Below are 16721 nucleotides of genomic sequence, written 5' to 3'. Positions count from 1 at the left end.
GCACTCTTTAGTAGGGCGACCAACCACCCCCGTTTGCCTGGGACTGAGAAGTTCCGAAACATGGGACCTTCTGTTTTAAAACTGGGACGAGTTGGTCACGGTAGTTCTAAAACCGTCTTCGGTGTTTCCAGATTACCAGATTACCAACTCTGAGGGTACTATGACCGGGTCTCCAGCGTGGAGTGGGGTGGGGTTGTAGACGAGGGAGGGAACCATGCGTGCCTTGGAGGTTTCAGCAATTGTGAGCAAGACCCTCCTTTTATTGGCTTTGGAAGCCTTCCTCTGAGCTCATTTCCCTTTTTATTAAGAGGCAGCGTTTCCTATCCGTTATAGAGAAGCCCAGGACTTTGTACACCTGCTACCGGAGAGAAGGCGGAGGGGTGACTACTTCAAGGAGAACGCGAAGAGGGCTCTGGTTGGGGCTCCGGCGGAGCAGGTGGAGCGCGAGTCCAGGCCCATAGGCGAGCTCACCTGCCAGTCCCACTGAGGGGCGGGGTGTGGGGCCGGGCTGGGCAGAGGTGGACAGGAAGAGGAACCAGGGGGGTGGAAGGCTGGGCCAGGCCAGAGGCTGTTGTAGCTTGAACCAGTCAACCCAGACCTGTCTGGGGCCCACCGGAGCCAGGTTGGGCTTGGGGTGGAGAGGAAGCAAGCCCATGGCGGGGAAGATGCGGCCTGTGCTGTGGATTCTCTGTGCAGGTGAGTAGGCCCCTCCCCCGTCCAGTGCCCGGGGGTGCGCGAGACAGGGGACTGAGTGCTGAGGGTCTCCCAGAGCCTCCCCAGGGAGGGTCGCCAGTGACACAGCTGTGTTCCTGTTGGGCAGAATAACACGTTCTGTCATTCAGGCAGTGGCTTCCAGGCCAACACCTAGGATCAAAATGGCTTTTATTTGCATATTAGTAAATAAAATTCCAGCCCATTTCTGGAATGAAGAATTCATGAATTCTCAAGATCATATTTTCTGATCCCAATTCAGATCATAGGATCAGCCACAAGATCTGACAACAGGGACGAAGTATTTGAAATTGAGGTCGGCCTGGAAAATCCAGGATATATGAATCTAGATATGCTCACTACTTAGGATTTTAACAATTGCCTTAAAACCAGAAAGAGAGGCAATGTGTTAACGTCTGTATCACATATAGGGAAACTGAGGCAGAGACACAATGCAACTTACCCAATATCATTCCTAGAGCAAGAGAAGACTCAAACCCTTCAAACACACACACACACACACACACACGCACACAAAACCAGAAAGGCCCTTTCCAAAGGCCAATCCTCCGCAGCCCTCTGGTACTGTTCATTGAAAATGCGGGAGATGGGAACCCACAAAAGAGCAGCCAGCCGTTCGTGGATATAGCGGCTGAATCCAAATAAGTCGTGCGGGGACCCGGGAGTGTCTAGAGTTAGGATGGACGCCTTGGCATTAGGGCCTGGGCACCGGCAGGAACAGGACGGAGAAAGGACGTGGAGAGATGGGGCCTGCGGGAATTTTAGGAGAACGTTGAGTTCAGTGTATCCGGTCACGCTGAGGAATCCCTCCGCTTGCACTTTAGAAACAGTTGCGGGCTTCCGGGAGCTGGCAGGAATCGGGAGGAGGGGAGGAGTTGTACCGGGAAACCTGGGAGCCCGCGGCCTGGGAAGCTCGCCCAGGAGGCTCTGATTTAGAGCTCACTGTTCAGCGTGACGGACCAGCGGGAGCTGCCAGCCCAGGGCCGCCCCCCAGGTCCGCAGTTGGGATCCCCCACCACCCCCATCTCTCACTGCCTGGCCTTGGGCACTTGGGTGGAGGGCAGCCCGTGCTGGGGAATGGCTGGCTCAGGGCTTAGAGGTAGACCTGGAAAAGATGGGTTAGCTCAGGCTGACTCAAGCCCTGCCGGGAACTCCATCTGCCTGGGGCGCAGGGGCCCGATCATCAGAGGAGAGGGCCTGGCTGGCTTATCCCTTCAGCCAAACAACTCTTCAGTGAGCACACAGTTTGGGCAGGTGCTGCAGGAGTGGGGTTCTGGAATGACTGCAGTCATGAGGGAACATGTCTCAGCCATTAGATCCAGAAGGGAAGGAAGCTTCAAGCCCCGGGGGAGGGAGTCTGGAAGGAGATGACCATCCTCCCCGGGCTGGGCCAGTGATGCTCTGATCCTCTTCTCCCAGTCAGAAGTCTCCCCCACGCCCCACCTCCTCCTCCCCAGGCCCAGGACGCATCCCTGCATGTGTAGTCCGGCTGCAACCCATGCATGAATAAAAATAAGGGATTTTGGGTTAGGAAAAAAACCCCAAAACAAAACACTCACCCACCCTAAAATAAAAAGTGGCCTTAACTCTGAACTGCCGGGAGCAGCACATTTTGCCTCTTCCTGTGAGAAGGCCCGTGACCCCTAGGTGAACTCATCCAGTGGAACCAGTTCTTGAGCGTGTGTTCAGACACTGATGAAGTGTGTCTTCTGCCCCCGCCTCCTTCCCTCCACCCTCCCAGCCTGCCCAGCCCAGCGCCGTGTGCCCACCACCTTTACCTCCATACCTATGTGAAGGGGGAGGGGCTGGAGCAGTGGGGCAGGGAAGCCAGGCTCGGTGGCCAGCTAGAAGCATATGGACAGTTTGCCAACTGGAAACATTTGGGGGCTCAATAGCCAGTGCCATGCGCAGGTGAGCAATGCAGGCCTTCTAAGGTCAAAACTAAAAGCAACCTGGTGGCCCTCTCTACTGTGCTTCAGAAGAGGATGCCAGAGGAAGGAGCAGGTGAGTTAGGGAGGGCTTCCTGGAGGAGGTAGAGCTTGTGTTGGGTTTCAGAGGACCTACTGGCCTTCGCCCTTCTTCCTTTCTCCATCTGAACCTCCACAGTAATAACTTAGATTTTGCTCATGTTCTGGGCAGAGTGACACAGAGCTGATAAGAATAGGCCCCAGGACTCATCGGACCCTGGGGAGGCAGAAGATACCACAAAAGGTCACATGGAGGAGACACAAACAGAAGGCGGTGCAGTATAAAATTTAAAAACGGCACTAAAATTCAGCCTGACAATCCTAAACAACATCAGTGACCAAAGAGTCTCCCTTCCGGGGAGATGCTCTCACCCGTCCCATCATGGTGCTCCGCTGCCTGCGCAGGCACCAGAGGGCGGCCCGTCTCCTTAACTGGCTTTAGCATAGGGCAGATTAGTTCACCTCGATAAACCTCAGTTTCCTAATCTGTGAAATGGATAGGGCAATCTATAATGTGTAAAAATGCCCATCGTGCCTCTCGTAGGGTTGCTATGCATATTAAATGTTTATAAATGTAAAGATCTTGGAACAGTGCCTAGCATGTACAAAGCATTCAGTAAATACCAGTTATTATTGTTGTTGCTATTATTTGTGTAGTGAAGTGTAAGTTACAGGAAATTAACTAGACTCGGGTAATCAATCGCCTGAAAGCCCTGATCTGACCCACGTGTGCCAAGAACGTGCCAAGAACGAGAGTCAGAGTCACTGTGACTGAGCCCTATGTCATCACCCTCCCAAAGGCTACTAGAGAAAACGCTCCAGATTGGGCACAAAACCCAAGGCTCTTCCACTCCGGGAATTTATTCAGCCACCAGACTCCAGGAAAGACTTGATGTGATGGAAGGTGCAGGTGCAGGAAAAAAGATGCATAAAGAGGAACCCACCAAGGGGAAAAAGTCCCTAAGCAGCTCTGCCCAGAGTTGCTAAAATCTTTGAAGACTTGATAAAAAACACAAACAAACAAAAAAAAGCCCCACCTTCCTAGACCTAGAGGAAACCTCCTTGAAGCTTCAATTAGAAAAACTCAGGAAAGTACTGCTTTACACAGAGAACTAAAGGAATCCATCATCCCCAAATATACTAGATGAGAACATATATTTTTTTTCCTCCCTCTATCTAAAAAAAACTGGAATAAACTCATGGATGCTTCATCCAAATGGGTTTTGGTGGGAACTAAGTTTCCAAGTCCCTGACGTTTCCAGGCTGATGATGCCGTTTGAGAGTCCTTCCCTCGGGGTCTTTGTTAGATCCACAGTCCCCTGCGGGATAATTTTCCCTAAGTGCCTCACACTCGCCCACTCTGAAGGACCATGTTTCTGTTGGTCACACAGGCTAGGGGAGCTCCCTGGAGGCTGCCCTGTCAGAGTGTGGCATATCTGAGCTGAGTGTCACATGCATGTCTAAGCTCTGTGCAGTGTCCTGGCTGAGGCTGTGAGGTTTATGGGGCTCAGCGTCAGAGATGCACATCTGATGAGAATCAGATCAGAAAATGGTCTTGTGCCTGGTTAATCTCAACCCTGAGAGGGTGGTATCCAGGCCAGAGCCACGGTGGTGTCAGCCTGCAAGTGTCCTGCAAGATGGACAGCCAGCCTATCATCTGCTCTGTGGCTCAGCCCTGTTGCCACTCCAGTCCCTAGGGCCTGGCTCCCACCTGGGGCCTGGGCACCACCTGCTGGTGCTTGGGCGCAAGTCAGAAACCGGTACTCGCAGGGAGGGCTCCTGTGCCTGGGGAACTACACTGTGTGCCTGTCAGAGAAGCAATCAGCGTTAAAATGCCCCAGTCCCAGCCCTGCCTCAAAGGGGAAGGACACGATGCATGGCCAGCCTAGAGAGCCGTGTGTGTGCACAGGGGGAGGAGTGACAGCTTAGGGCAGTGGCTCTCAGCCCTGGCTGCTCGTCAGAGTCCCCTGGGGAGTAAAAATACAGGCGCTCAGCTCCCCCAGAATCAGAATCCTGAGGGACAGAATCTGGGCATCTCTCTCTCTCTCTGGGAAAAGTTTCCCAGGTGATTCTGGTGTGCAGTCTAGGTTTAGGGTTACATACCCGAACCTGAGGAAAAGCAGGTTTAATAAACAGTTGCCTCTGTTACCGGGGCTGATCCTCTGCGTGTGACTTGCAGCTCAGTTTTGCACCGTCTGGCTGCTTCCCTGAGTTACTGCCCAGCCTCTGATTTGGTGCCTCAACTCAGGGGGCCCAAGTGCATGCATTCTCTTACTTTTATGTGCATACGGGTCACCTGGGGATCTTGTTAAAATGCAGTCTGATTCAGTTGGTTTAGGGCAAGGCCTGAGATTCTGCATTTCTAAAAACTCCCAAGTAATGATGTTGCTGGTCCAGGGACTGCTGTTTGAGAAATAAGGCTCCAGAGAAGAACTTGGTTCATGGGCACGGGTGCCATCCTCGTCTTCCCTTTGCCCTTCTGAGTCCCATCTCAGGCCTTCTTGGTAACGCAGCCTTGCTGTGATGGTGGTCACCAGGAGGCCTGGGGGAAAGGCCTGTCTCAGCATGTGCTTGTACTCCCGGCAGTGCCTGAGCCTGCTAAGCCCTCCCTCCCTCCTTCCTGAAACACTCTCTTCTGTCAGTTCCTGCGAGACACCCCCTCCTGGTTCTCCCCCTGCACCCCCGGCCTCAACCTTTCATGTCTTCATTGCAGCCGCATTCTCCTCCAGCCAGCATGAAATATCAGAGCTCCTCACACTCAGACCTTCCTCTGTTTTCACTCTACATCCACATCCATGAGCATGTCTTTAGTTGACACCCATTCTGAGTTGACTCACAAATTTCTGTCTTCAAACTCAGCCTCTCTCCTGAGTTATAGACCCATAAATCCAACAGCCCACATGATTTCTCAACTTAGATGTCTCAGAGCACTGCAGACTCACAAGCTGAAAACCAAGTTCATGATCTTTGTCCCCAAACCTGGGTCTATTTCAGTGATCTCTACCTCGATAAATGACACCCCATTCATCTAGGAAAAAAAGCCAGAAACCTAGCAGTCATCTGTTACAGTTTTCTATTGCTATGTAATAAACCACCCCAAAACTTAGTGACCTAAAACAATAATAATCATTTATTTTGCTCACAAATCTGCAATTTGGACATCTTGTCCCTGCTCCATGCGTGGGATGACATGACCAGGACTGGAAGATCTTCTTCCAAGATGGTGCACTGCCTGGCTGGCAAGCTGGTGCTAACTCTGGTGCCTCTCTTTGTGGCTCTCGCCCCAGGAAAGCGTGGGCTTCCTCACAACCCCAAGCTTTGGCCAGAGGCCCACCACAGCACAGAAAGTGGGCCTCACCCCCAACGTCAGGGGTCTGAAGTGAGCGTTGGTGGGGCGGATATGGGGCCAGCACATCTCCACAGGGCGCTTAGATTCGGCTCCTTCATTTCCAACGTGGTAGAAATTTACAAATCATCCTGATGTCGCAAACAAACTGGCTACTTGTCCCTTCAGTGCTCGCTACCGGGTTCCTCAGTCCCGTCTCAAGCTGCGACGACAAAAGTTGCGTTGAGTAGGATGTTGTCAACCAAACCAGGAACCTCGGACAAGGGATATTGGCTGAGAGCACATGGCAGCGCCCTCCTTGCAATGAGGACTGGGATGAACATTTGTGGGAAGAGACCAGCACCCTATTTGTCTGGGGCACGGCCAACTGCTGTGGCAACAAGGTAGCCATGGAAGGTGAGACTACCCCGGCTGCAGGCGTGCGCGTGCCCAGGTCCCTGCAGTACGTTCCACAGGGAGAGACGGTGGCCATGCACGGGGACTGAGTATCTATCTCGGCACATGCCAGACCCTGGAAGACCCTTGCTTTTTCCTGCTGTCAGGGGGTTCTTCGTTTTTCTCCTAATCTAATGGTAGAAAGATGGACTGTGACTTTCGAACTGACAAGTAGCTTTATTTCCCTCCTCCCTTTGAGTCCTCACTGATTTGATGCAAGAAAGAACCCTCATACTCAGAAGAATGGTTTCAAATAAACCATCAATGTAGATAGCAAAAAAAAAAAAAAAGACTCATCGTTATCATGGCCTGTTAGACTTGGGCCCATCCCACATTTCTGGCCACCCTGGCAGTGGTGTAACCCCAAAATTGCTTTGTAGGAGTCTTGAGCGGGCAAAGGGAGGCAATCTGGCGGAAAGAGGGCAGATAGCAGATTTGTCCTAAACTGCTCTGAAGGAACAAGTATGCTGTTTGTACTGGGCCTGTATGTTTATTTGGAGTCAGTGAGAGTCTAAAGGATCATACAGCGGGAATCACACACCCCAACCAACCCATTGGTGCCATTGCTACCTACTGGCCCGTTTTAGTTTCTGGAACATGCCCCCCGTCCCCCATGCCCTGACCTCTGCACAGTGCTCTTCTCTCTCCCACTCACCTCGTCTCCCATTTTCTCGTGGTGGGCTTCTGCTCATCCTCCAGTGTCAGCTCCAAAGGCCCTTCCTCAGGACAACCTCTCCTTGTCCCCAAATCCTCTGTTATAGCCTGTCGTTGAAGGTGTAAAACTTCTTACCATGGTAGTTTTACATTTATCTCTGGGATTATTAATTTTTACCGTTTGAGTCACCCAGAGGACCCACCGCTGCAAGAGCAGGAACTGCGTCTGTCTCTGCTCGTCGTTTTATCCTCAGAGTCTAGCCCCGTGCCTGGAGTACAGGCGTCCACTGGCCATTTGCTGGATGGGTGTTAATGAATGAGTACCTACCTACCCTTTTCCACCTCACCAGGCTGCGAGCTGGTTTGCTTTCATTGTCTCCTCTCCTGCCTTTCTTCCCTTCCCTCTCTCTCTAAGCAGTACGTGCTTCTCTCCAAGTCCCAACTTCCTCATTTCATTTGCTTCTATCGAAATTTACCCATCCCGAGTCCCTTTAGGGGGTTTCAGTGGATAAGAGGGACTAATTAGGAAAATGGATTTGTCCTGCAGGTTAAAGGAAGAGAGTTGCTCAAGAGTCCTTCCCTGCCTCCCCTGTCACTTGCATCTTAGCGAGAGCCTCAGCATCTTTACTCGGTGCTGGGGATTTAGGGATTGAGACAGCTGGTGGGGGACGCAGGATCCGACATGGAGGTCAAGTGCAGTTGCCCCTCAAACCACCCCACGTTGGCAGCGCTTGGGTTTCATCCTGTCTCTTCTCTGCCTGCTGAGCTTGTCTCTGTTCCCAGAGCACCCTGTCCCTGGAGCAGCCCTCTCTGCCTGGGGCACCAACTGTCACACTTGGAGGCCATCTCCTTCCTGAGGTGCCTCCCTCCCCTCTGCCACCCAGTGACCTTTAGGCTTCTTTCTGGTTTTCTGCCCGGGTGAGTCAGGGATGCCATAAACACCTGGCATGGGCAGAACAGGGCAACAGATAGGCGCTTTCACTTAGGACCGTCACAAAGTTCACAGGGAGAGAAGCAGAAAATATGGAGGGCAGGGCCCTGATCAGAGCTCACTGCCGCGCACCTGCTCACTGACTTATCTCGCTCTGCACACGTGGGCACAGGCGACATTTGCTGTGAGCAAGGCTAGCCCTCCACCTTTGCCCTGACCCGCCTCTTCCTCCCCTCCCCTCTTCTGCCCAGCCAGGCTGGGTCTTGCTCCATCTGGCCTCTCTATTTTCAGTCTCTTCCTTTCTAGGAGCTCCTTCCCCATAACCTACAAGCCCGCTCAGATCTCTCCATCTTCCTCTGCCCCAGAAGGGACTAAAGAGCCCTCTCAACATCTTTCATGGCCTTCTGGGTCCAGCTTTCTCATCTCCCTGTGTTAGGTGAGCTTCTGGACAAAATAGGCTGCTGCCACTGTTGGTACTTCTCCACTTCCTACTTGACTTACAGAACTGTAACACGGCTTTATGGTGACGAGAGCACCGCACTTTTGTTCAGAACATTTGGAAAATAAATGTATGCGAAGAAGAAACCCCAAATTGCCCAGTGATCCCAGAATCCAGAGATAACTGTTACTAAAACTGTATTTTGGTATATATTCTTCTAGAATTTGCTTTCTCTCTGTGACTGTGGAAGTGGGAAACTGTTGTATACACAGAGTTTTGCATCCTGCTTTATTACCTTCTCTACACAAGCTCAACATACTGAACTGAACTCTTTGGGGGCTATTTCAAGTCCGACCTCCTCAATAAGACTTTCCATTAAAACCCCTCTTCTGGGTCCTAACACAGTCCTCTCTCCTCCCCCAACACTTCTCTCCCTGAACATTGTATTTAACACTTAACCAGGCTCCATTAGGACTCTGGCTGGCAGTGACCTCTGACTGCTCCCTGGGTAGGGAGTGTGCCACAAACCAGTCAATCAACAAGGTCTTGTTAGCACCCAGCTCTGTGTAGACACCTTGGGGTGGGAACTGGCAAGTGGTGGATTCAAGAGAAGTCTAAGACACAGACCCCGGTAGAAGGAGCATGCCATGGGGTGGGGGGGCCTGCACGCACAGACCCACATCAACATGAGAACTAGGTACGGGCGTGTGAAATATACACTGCCTAAAGTGGCTCAGAAAAGCAAGCAAGCAATCAGTGTTGGGGTGGTCCCAGTGGGTTCGGGAGGAGGTGAGGCATAAACAAGCCTCTGATCATTTACTCAGCGCCTTGCACTAAACTAGGGCCTTAGGAAAACTTCATTGAATTGATCAGAATAATTGATCGGAATTTATGGATTCCCAAAGATCCATGTCTTACAAACAGTTCAACAAACATTCATTGAGTTCTCACCCCACCCCATCCCTCTGGACCCCCTCCCCAGCTGCCAGTTTGAGAGATTACAGAGGCCTTTCCCACCTGGGCAGGCAGGACAAGCCAACCTGCATGTGTAAACTGCCCTCTCTCCCTAGAGACAGGCACTTTCTCAACACCAGAGCATGCAGCTAGTTCTGGGACAGGACAGGCCCCTTCGGCCTCTAGCACCTCCCCCCTAACTGAGAATGTGGTTTCTCTGAGCAAATGGATTTTCCTAAGTGGAGGCATTACTGCCAGTTTCCCAAGGGTTCCCATAATGCGCTGTGTATGCCTCAAGCAGCCAGTTCCATCAAGCATTTCATTAGCCTCCTTGGATGTATTACTTTCCGGTTAGCTCTCAAGAGACGGTTTATTATCTTCTTAACAAATCTTAATTATTTACAAGCAATCGTCAAGGCTTCAAGCTGGGTCTCCACACCACCACTGGCCCTTGGGGAGGTTAAATGACCTCTCCCATTTCCATCTGGGGCATCTTGCAGACTCGGCTTCCCCTCTCTGGGGCTTCTTTGGTCTTTTATTTGATTTTTTGGCATTTTCTAGCAATATGTGGGATAGGTTTTTCAACCAAGTTTCTCTGGTTGTAAATCCTACCCATCTTTTAAGCTTAAATTCTTTATAACTCCTCATTCATTTGCTGTCAAAGAGCTCTTATTTGAGCACTTCCTATGTGTGAGGCACTTTGCTGAGCACTGGGGATCTGAAGATGAAAACAACACGGGGTAGCAGAGGACAAAGACATGGCCATACAGAACGCCGGTATAGTTCTCGCTTATGTGCCTGGGTAAAGGCCGTGCACGCTAACTATGTTGTCATTCAACCCTCACAACAACCTCGAGTTAGATGATTTTATTAGCCTCATTTTATGGTTGAGGACACTGAGGCACTGAGAGGTTAATTAAGTTGCCCAGGGATACACAGCAAAGAAGAGTAAGAATGAGGATGCCAGCCTGGGCAGTGTGGCTCCAGTGTTTGTGCTCTTGGCCACTCTGCCATATTGTGTGCTAAACTTTCACGAGAGAGAGTACTCGTGGGTAGTAGGTGGCAAAAAGGACACAGTAATCAGCTCTGCTTGGGAGAGTTAGGACATTTTCTCTAGGACAACGTACGTACTCAGAACGTCTTTCTCAGCAAACCCACTTCAGGGCCGCACGAGTCCATGAGTCCTCCCTTTCTTGCAGGTGAATGCACTTTCTCTTCCAACTGTGCACCCCTGGGAAGGCTCACGCATACTGAACTATTAGTTATTAACACCTTATGTTGAATTAGCTTATCAGACAGATGCTCTTCTGAGCACGATAAGAGCTCGGCCTTGAGAAGAAAGGAGAGCAGGGGAGTGAGGGGGGAAGAAAGAAGACTTCTGGAGCACAAGAGACAGCTCTCAGGCGGCAACAGGACTGCTCGGGGGAGGGCGGATTCTGGGCAACTCAAAAGAAGGTACCCAATGTTGACTATACGAGGAAGTAGAAAGGGAGGTAGTTGGAAGGCCCTAGAAATGAACTTTTCCACTTTCTAGTTTTCTGATCACTGATGGGATGTCCCATCTGGTGCTTTTGTCTCACCAACCGAGTAGGGATGCAAAGATCCCGTAGAAGAGAAGAATGAGGGCTGCAGAGCTAATAACCATTAAGCCTGAGGAAAGAGGTGCAAGGAGCCGGGTTTATCCCAGATGGAGGTGAGAAAGCTAGTGCTTACAAACAGCAGAAGCCTCTGAGTACACATGGGAAACTGAGCAAATACGCCCGGAGTCATGGCTGCCAGGCATGTCAGAACAGGAGGGTACTGACGGCCTCGGGGAGGATTCAGATAGCCCTGGAGGATTCCCAGCCTGGCTGTTGGCATGAAGTTTCTAAACATAAGATAATTTCTCATCTAGGATTATGGAAAATGTAAGTGTGCCCCATGGCACAGGATCCACCTTTAAAGGTCCTTCTCAGGTTTACAAATAGCATTTAAATAGTCTCTACATTTGTTCAATTTTTTTTCCTTTTCTTTATGAACTCTTTCTCATCCATTCATTACAATCTCTTCCCTCACAAATCTATTGACATAAAATGATTTTAACTCACTGTCGTAATTATCTCTAAAATTGGTTTATTCTTTAGCTGTAATCGTTAGCAATTATTATTCTTTTTTGACACTTCGCCGGTGGTGATGGGGGGTGATTATCTCTTGTGATTAACTTCTACCCAAGGATGCACCTCAACAGCACACTGTGGGATGAGAAAGTAGAAGTGATTCAATACGACAAAAATATATATATAATAGTAACTATCATTTCTGCAACACTGAGTGTGGGTGAGGAGCTATTCTAAACGAAGTACACATTTCATGTCATTCTCATTTTTCAAGTGAGAACTCTGGCACAGAGAGCTCAAGGTCATACACTTAGTAAATAAAGGATCTGAGATTCCCACGTCGGCATTCCAGCTACGGAGCCTGTGCACTCACCCTCTCTGCCGTGCGACTTCCTGAGACAGCGTAGAGGGAGTGCGCGTTAGACATAGAGTGGTACAGACAGGGGAATAAAAGCATCAAAAGGACATTTCTGAATTAGAAGAGAGTCGGGAGAGGAAAAGAGCGGGTGATTGGGGTGTTGATTGACATATATTGCCTTCCTGGAAGGGGATATTCGGAGACCTTCTGAATCTAGCCCGTCTGGCCTGTTCCACGTGGCGGAGGCTCAGCTCTGTCGGGGATGCGGAGCACCTGGGAACTGTGAGGTGCCGCAGACAGTGTGTGCTGTTTCTCTGCAGTTACCACCTCTAGCTCTCCTCCTGTATGAAGTCCACATTGAGTTCTCTTCTGTGAGAAAATCCTGTACTTAAGGTTCTGTTCAGAAGATTACTGTGTGTGTGAGTCCAGTCTCGGTCCAGGAACTCGCCCAGGTAGGAAGATGACTTCATGGGCATCTATGTCATCTCCCAGGACAGAGCAGGGAGCTGGTCGTCTATGCCAGGCGCGTGTTAAATACTTGTCGATGGGCTGGAGAAAGGATCGGAGAGTTTCCGTCAGGAGTGGGATGTGGATAAGGGACTAGACAGGAAACGGATTTCGTTGGCAGTCAGAACACCTGCCCCGCTCAGCCCCTACAGGCAACAGTTGCCTTGACGGGTGGGCAGCAGCCCTCTACCCTCGGGGCTGCCCCTATCAGACAGACTCTCCCGCAGCTCCGCCATTGGTTAGCTCACATATCCAGATAGACTTCCCTGAACCCCCCAATTTTTTCATGGTAAAATAGGGATAATACAAATGTCTACTAAAGGGGAATATGAGAATAAATGAGAAAATACCTACAAATTACCTACATGGTGCCGTATCATCAAGTTGTAATTGACACAACATGGGACTAACAGGAACTGAGAAATATTGACTCAAAATATTGGCTCATTTTCCTTCTCTTGACTGTCGGCTTCAAGCCTCTTTCGTCCTGAGTGAGCCGGTGACTAGGCGTTCGGTTGTCTGAGGGAATGCCTCGGTGGTCCTCTTTGATTTGAGGGTGAGAATTAGTGCCATCAGACAGAATGTGCTGCAGCGTCGGGGCTCTGCCAGCAGCCACAGTGCCTTGATTGGCAAACTCTGAGTAGAGTGTGAGACAAGAAGGCAATCGGATTACACAGGTCGTGGAGAGGCTGGAGAGGGGGCAGCTTAGGGATGAGGCTTGAGCCAGGTTCCAGGGAAACATCCTGTTCCCGGTGAGGATGGACGAGGTGAGGTGGGCTCAGAGGCAGTTGCCATGATGACCCCCAGGAATATGGAGGATGATATAGACACGGGCTGTCTGAACAGGGCAGGGCGCTGCAGCTGGAAGCTGGGGAAATGGCACCCGAGGACCTCGGGCAAACACGCAAGTCACAAAGGGTAACTAGTTAGGAACTCTGCTGAATATGTTTTCTGACAGATGTGGGTGGCGGAAAGACCGCTGGGAATATTGAGGGTCATCTGAAAGACCTGGGCCATGCGGGAGGCACCTTCTGGAGCAGGCAGGGGCAACTAGAGAAGCCAGCCTTTGGACTGATTCTCCGTGGCTCCTGGCACTGGGGTCACCATACAGAATATATGCAAATGCCAGGGAGGGCACAGCTGGCTTTTGACAGCTTCCTGTTCTTGTCTGTCCCAATATCCAGCACTGTTTGACTTTACAAACCAGCCCTGGGAGCTCACAATGCCCTCAATGCACGGTGCCCCTGCTAGAAGGGCGGCTCATTTTCACTCGATGAAGTTCTAATGAAGTCCTGCACACTGCAGTATGAACAACTGGAACACTTGAACTGTTCCCTGGGAGCTGTGTGCACTTGAAAAGAGAAACGAGTTGATCAAACTGGAACTTTGATTGGGTAGTGGAGTCTTCCGGGCTGGGTGAGGGAGGATGGTCGTCAGCAAGACTTTTTCCTTGTCTCTGCTGGAACCTCATTGTAGGAACTTTCTGAAAGAACTAGCCCACACGCCACCCACCAAATCCACCCACCCACCTGCATCTTCAGCCTCATTCTGTTACAGTGGGTGGATGGCCCCAGGTTCTTTCTAAGGCCTGCCCTCCCCCTGGCACCCTGGCCACGGCCTCATTTGCCCCACAAGGACATCACTCCTGTCCCCATTCTCTCTTGGTTCATTCTGATCATCAAACAACATGGTGTCAAAAACATTTTTTAAATCATCAAACATATATTTTTAAAAAGGCACAAAGTTCTCTTGACCCTACTGACTTCTTTAGCTCTTACAGCCCCTTTTCTGTCTTCCCTTTTTGGCAAAAGCTGTGCACTTTCTCTCATCCGATTTGCACTTGAACCCATCCTGCGCAGGCTCCATCCTCACCACTCCACAGAATCTGCTCATGCCAGGGCCGCCTCCACATTACCACATCCAGAGGTCGTCTCTCGGTCCCCAGCTCCCCAATCAACAGATGAGCAGCATTAGAATAGTGACCCCCTCCGTCTTCTGGAAGCACTCGTCCTGCGTGGCCTCTGGGAAACACTTTCTCTTGGTTCTCTTCCTATCTCCCCGGCCAGTTTTCCTTCTTCCTTGCTGGTTCCTCCTCATTTTCTCCACCTCTAAGCAATGGAGTGCCCCCGGGCTCGGTCCCAGATACCTTCCCTGTCCTCAGGCACTTCCTGGGTGACCCTGCCCAGGATCTGGCCTTATGTGGCCTCTCCATGGAACCCCAGACTTACACAACTGCCTCCTCAACAGCTCCGTGTTGATGTCTAATAAGCGTCTCAAACTCCACGCTTCCACAAACAAACCCTTCCCCCTGAAGCCCGTGCCTCCCTCAGCCTTCGGCATCTCGGTAGATGGCAGTTCCATCCCTCCAGTTGCTCAATCCTTGTATCTGTCCTTGTCTCCTCTTTTCCTCTAACGTGTCAAATCTAATCTGCGATCAGATCCCGGCGGCTCTACTTCCTACATACATTCCCACTTGGACTACTTCTCTCCACCTCCGCTTCCATGACCCGCGCCCAAGCTGCCGTCAAGGCTCTTCTGAGCTCTTGAAATAGCCTCTTGCATGGTTTCCCCACGTCCACTCTGTTCCCCACTCCCCTCCTGTCTATTCAGCTCACTTCAGCCAGAACCATCTTTTAAAAATGTATGTTAAATATATTACTTCTGCTTCAATCCCTCCAAGGGCTTGCCTTCTCCTTCAGAGTAAAATATAAGGTGTTAAATGGAGGCTACAAGGCCCGGTGCAACCTGAGGCCCTCCCGGCTTTGCCCTCGCTCTGCCCCTGCCTGGACAGTTCTCGCCACGGGCGTCTGCACAGCTCTCTGTTCCAGCCACCTACTACTGGGAAACAAACCACCCTAAACTTCGTGGCTTAAAACAATGGCAATATGTATTTTGCTCATGAATCTCAATACGGGCAGGCTCTGCAGGGAGAGCTCAGCTCTGCTCCCCTAGACAGCTGAGCTTGCTCACCCACGTGTCTGAGAGTTGATGGTGGCCATGCCAAGGGACCTCAGCTGGGGCTGCGTCCCCAAAACCTACCCCTGACCTTTCCAGGTGGCTGCTTCACTTCCTCACAGAGTGGTCTCATGAGGACCAGGTGAAGCTTATGGCCTCTATGTCTTCCCTCAGAAGCCACATGGCGACCCTCACACTATAGTCACCTGCCCACCCAGATTCAAGGACAGGGAACACAGGCTCCACCTCTGGATGGGAACAGCATCACACTCTCGGGAGAGTATATGTGATGGGACAGACTGGTGTGGCCACACTCTTTTTCTCACCTTTTTCTGATAAATGTATATAGGATAAACTCCCCAGGGAGTACCCTCCATTCTTTACCTTGATATAATCTTATTCATAAAATCCCTTACCATATTTTAGTGCTCCATAAACATTTGCTAAATAGATCAATAAAATCATCATCACAACAAAAAAAAATGGTGGGGAATATTTATCGAGAGCTTTCTATGTGCCAGGCACTAAGTATTTACACGTATTATCTCATTTAATTCTACCACCAAGTCTGGGAAGTATTAGTGTTCCTATTTTATGGATGAGAAAACTGAGGCTGAGAAAAGTTTACACAGCTGGTAAGAGGTGGGCCTGAGGCTGAAAGCCAGGCTTTTAGCCACCACAATGCACTTAACTTCTTTGTGATTGAGATGGAGTGGACCCAGGTACACGTGTTTGTCTCCACCCCAGCCTGGGAGGAGAACAGCTGGTGTGCCATGGCCAAGGCTGCTGTTGTAGTGTGACCAGCTGTGGCTGGAGGAGGGAGGAAGTCATTGGGCATGCACTCAGAGATCCTGTGGGCAGCACGTGGGTATGCCCGTGTCATTTACTTCTCCTTCCTACTTCCCGCTTTCTTTCCAGTCTGGGTGACTGTCAATGCCATCTCTGTGCAAACCCCAACGGATGTTCTTCGGGCTGCCCGGGGCAAGAGTGTTACCCTGCCATGCACCTACCTCACCACTGCCACTGACCGAAAAGGACTTATACAGTGGGACAAGCTTCTAATGACTCATACGGTAAGGGTCCTTAAAAGGTTGGGGGCCTCATGGGAATGAGTATCTCCTGCCATGACCTCTTGGAAGACAAAGTCTCTCAGTAAATGGCAGCTGGAATAAATGGTAGCACCAGCTGGGCTGGCTGAGGAGGGAGTGCTGAGCGCTGGACCCAGGGAGGCCATCTTATGCCACCTTCATTTTGAAGAAGTTGCCTTCCCTGAATATCTTTCTGTTGGCCGATCTCAAATTCCTTTTGATTAGCATAGAGCTCTGCCTCCAGCCAAATTTTATTTTC

The 16721-nt window shown here is 50.7% G+C and overlaps 1 protein-coding gene across 2 annotated transcripts in view; it reads left to right on the top strand.

Moving 5' to 3' along the window:
- The first annotated feature begins 510 nt into the window (after nt 1-510).
- The window catches only part of GPA33 (glycoprotein A33), a 36563-nt gene continuing 20352 nt past the window's right edge, over nt 511-16721 (top strand). The window contains exons 1-3 of one of the 2 annotated variants that reach the window (XM_070590970.1): nt 531-696; nt 6214-6441; nt 16293-16447. In XM_070590970.1, coding sequence (XP_070447071.1) covers nt 6435-6441; nt 16293-16447 — 162 coding nt within the window. In that variant the 5' untranslated portion in view covers nt 531-696; nt 6214-6434. Of the gene's footprint in view, nt 697-6213; nt 6442-16292; nt 16448-16721 lie in introns of both variants that reach the window. The other variant, XM_070590969.1, reaches the window with a different exon arrangement.

This window comes from Equus przewalskii, chromosome 23 (genome assembly GCF_037783145.1).
Source record: "Equus przewalskii isolate Varuska chromosome 23, EquPr2, whole genome shotgun sequence".
In the NCBI taxonomy this organism is placed as follows: Eukaryota; Metazoa; Chordata; class Mammalia; order Perissodactyla; family Equidae; genus Equus; species Equus przewalskii.
This window is presented reverse-complemented; position numbering and strand designations above follow the sequence as displayed.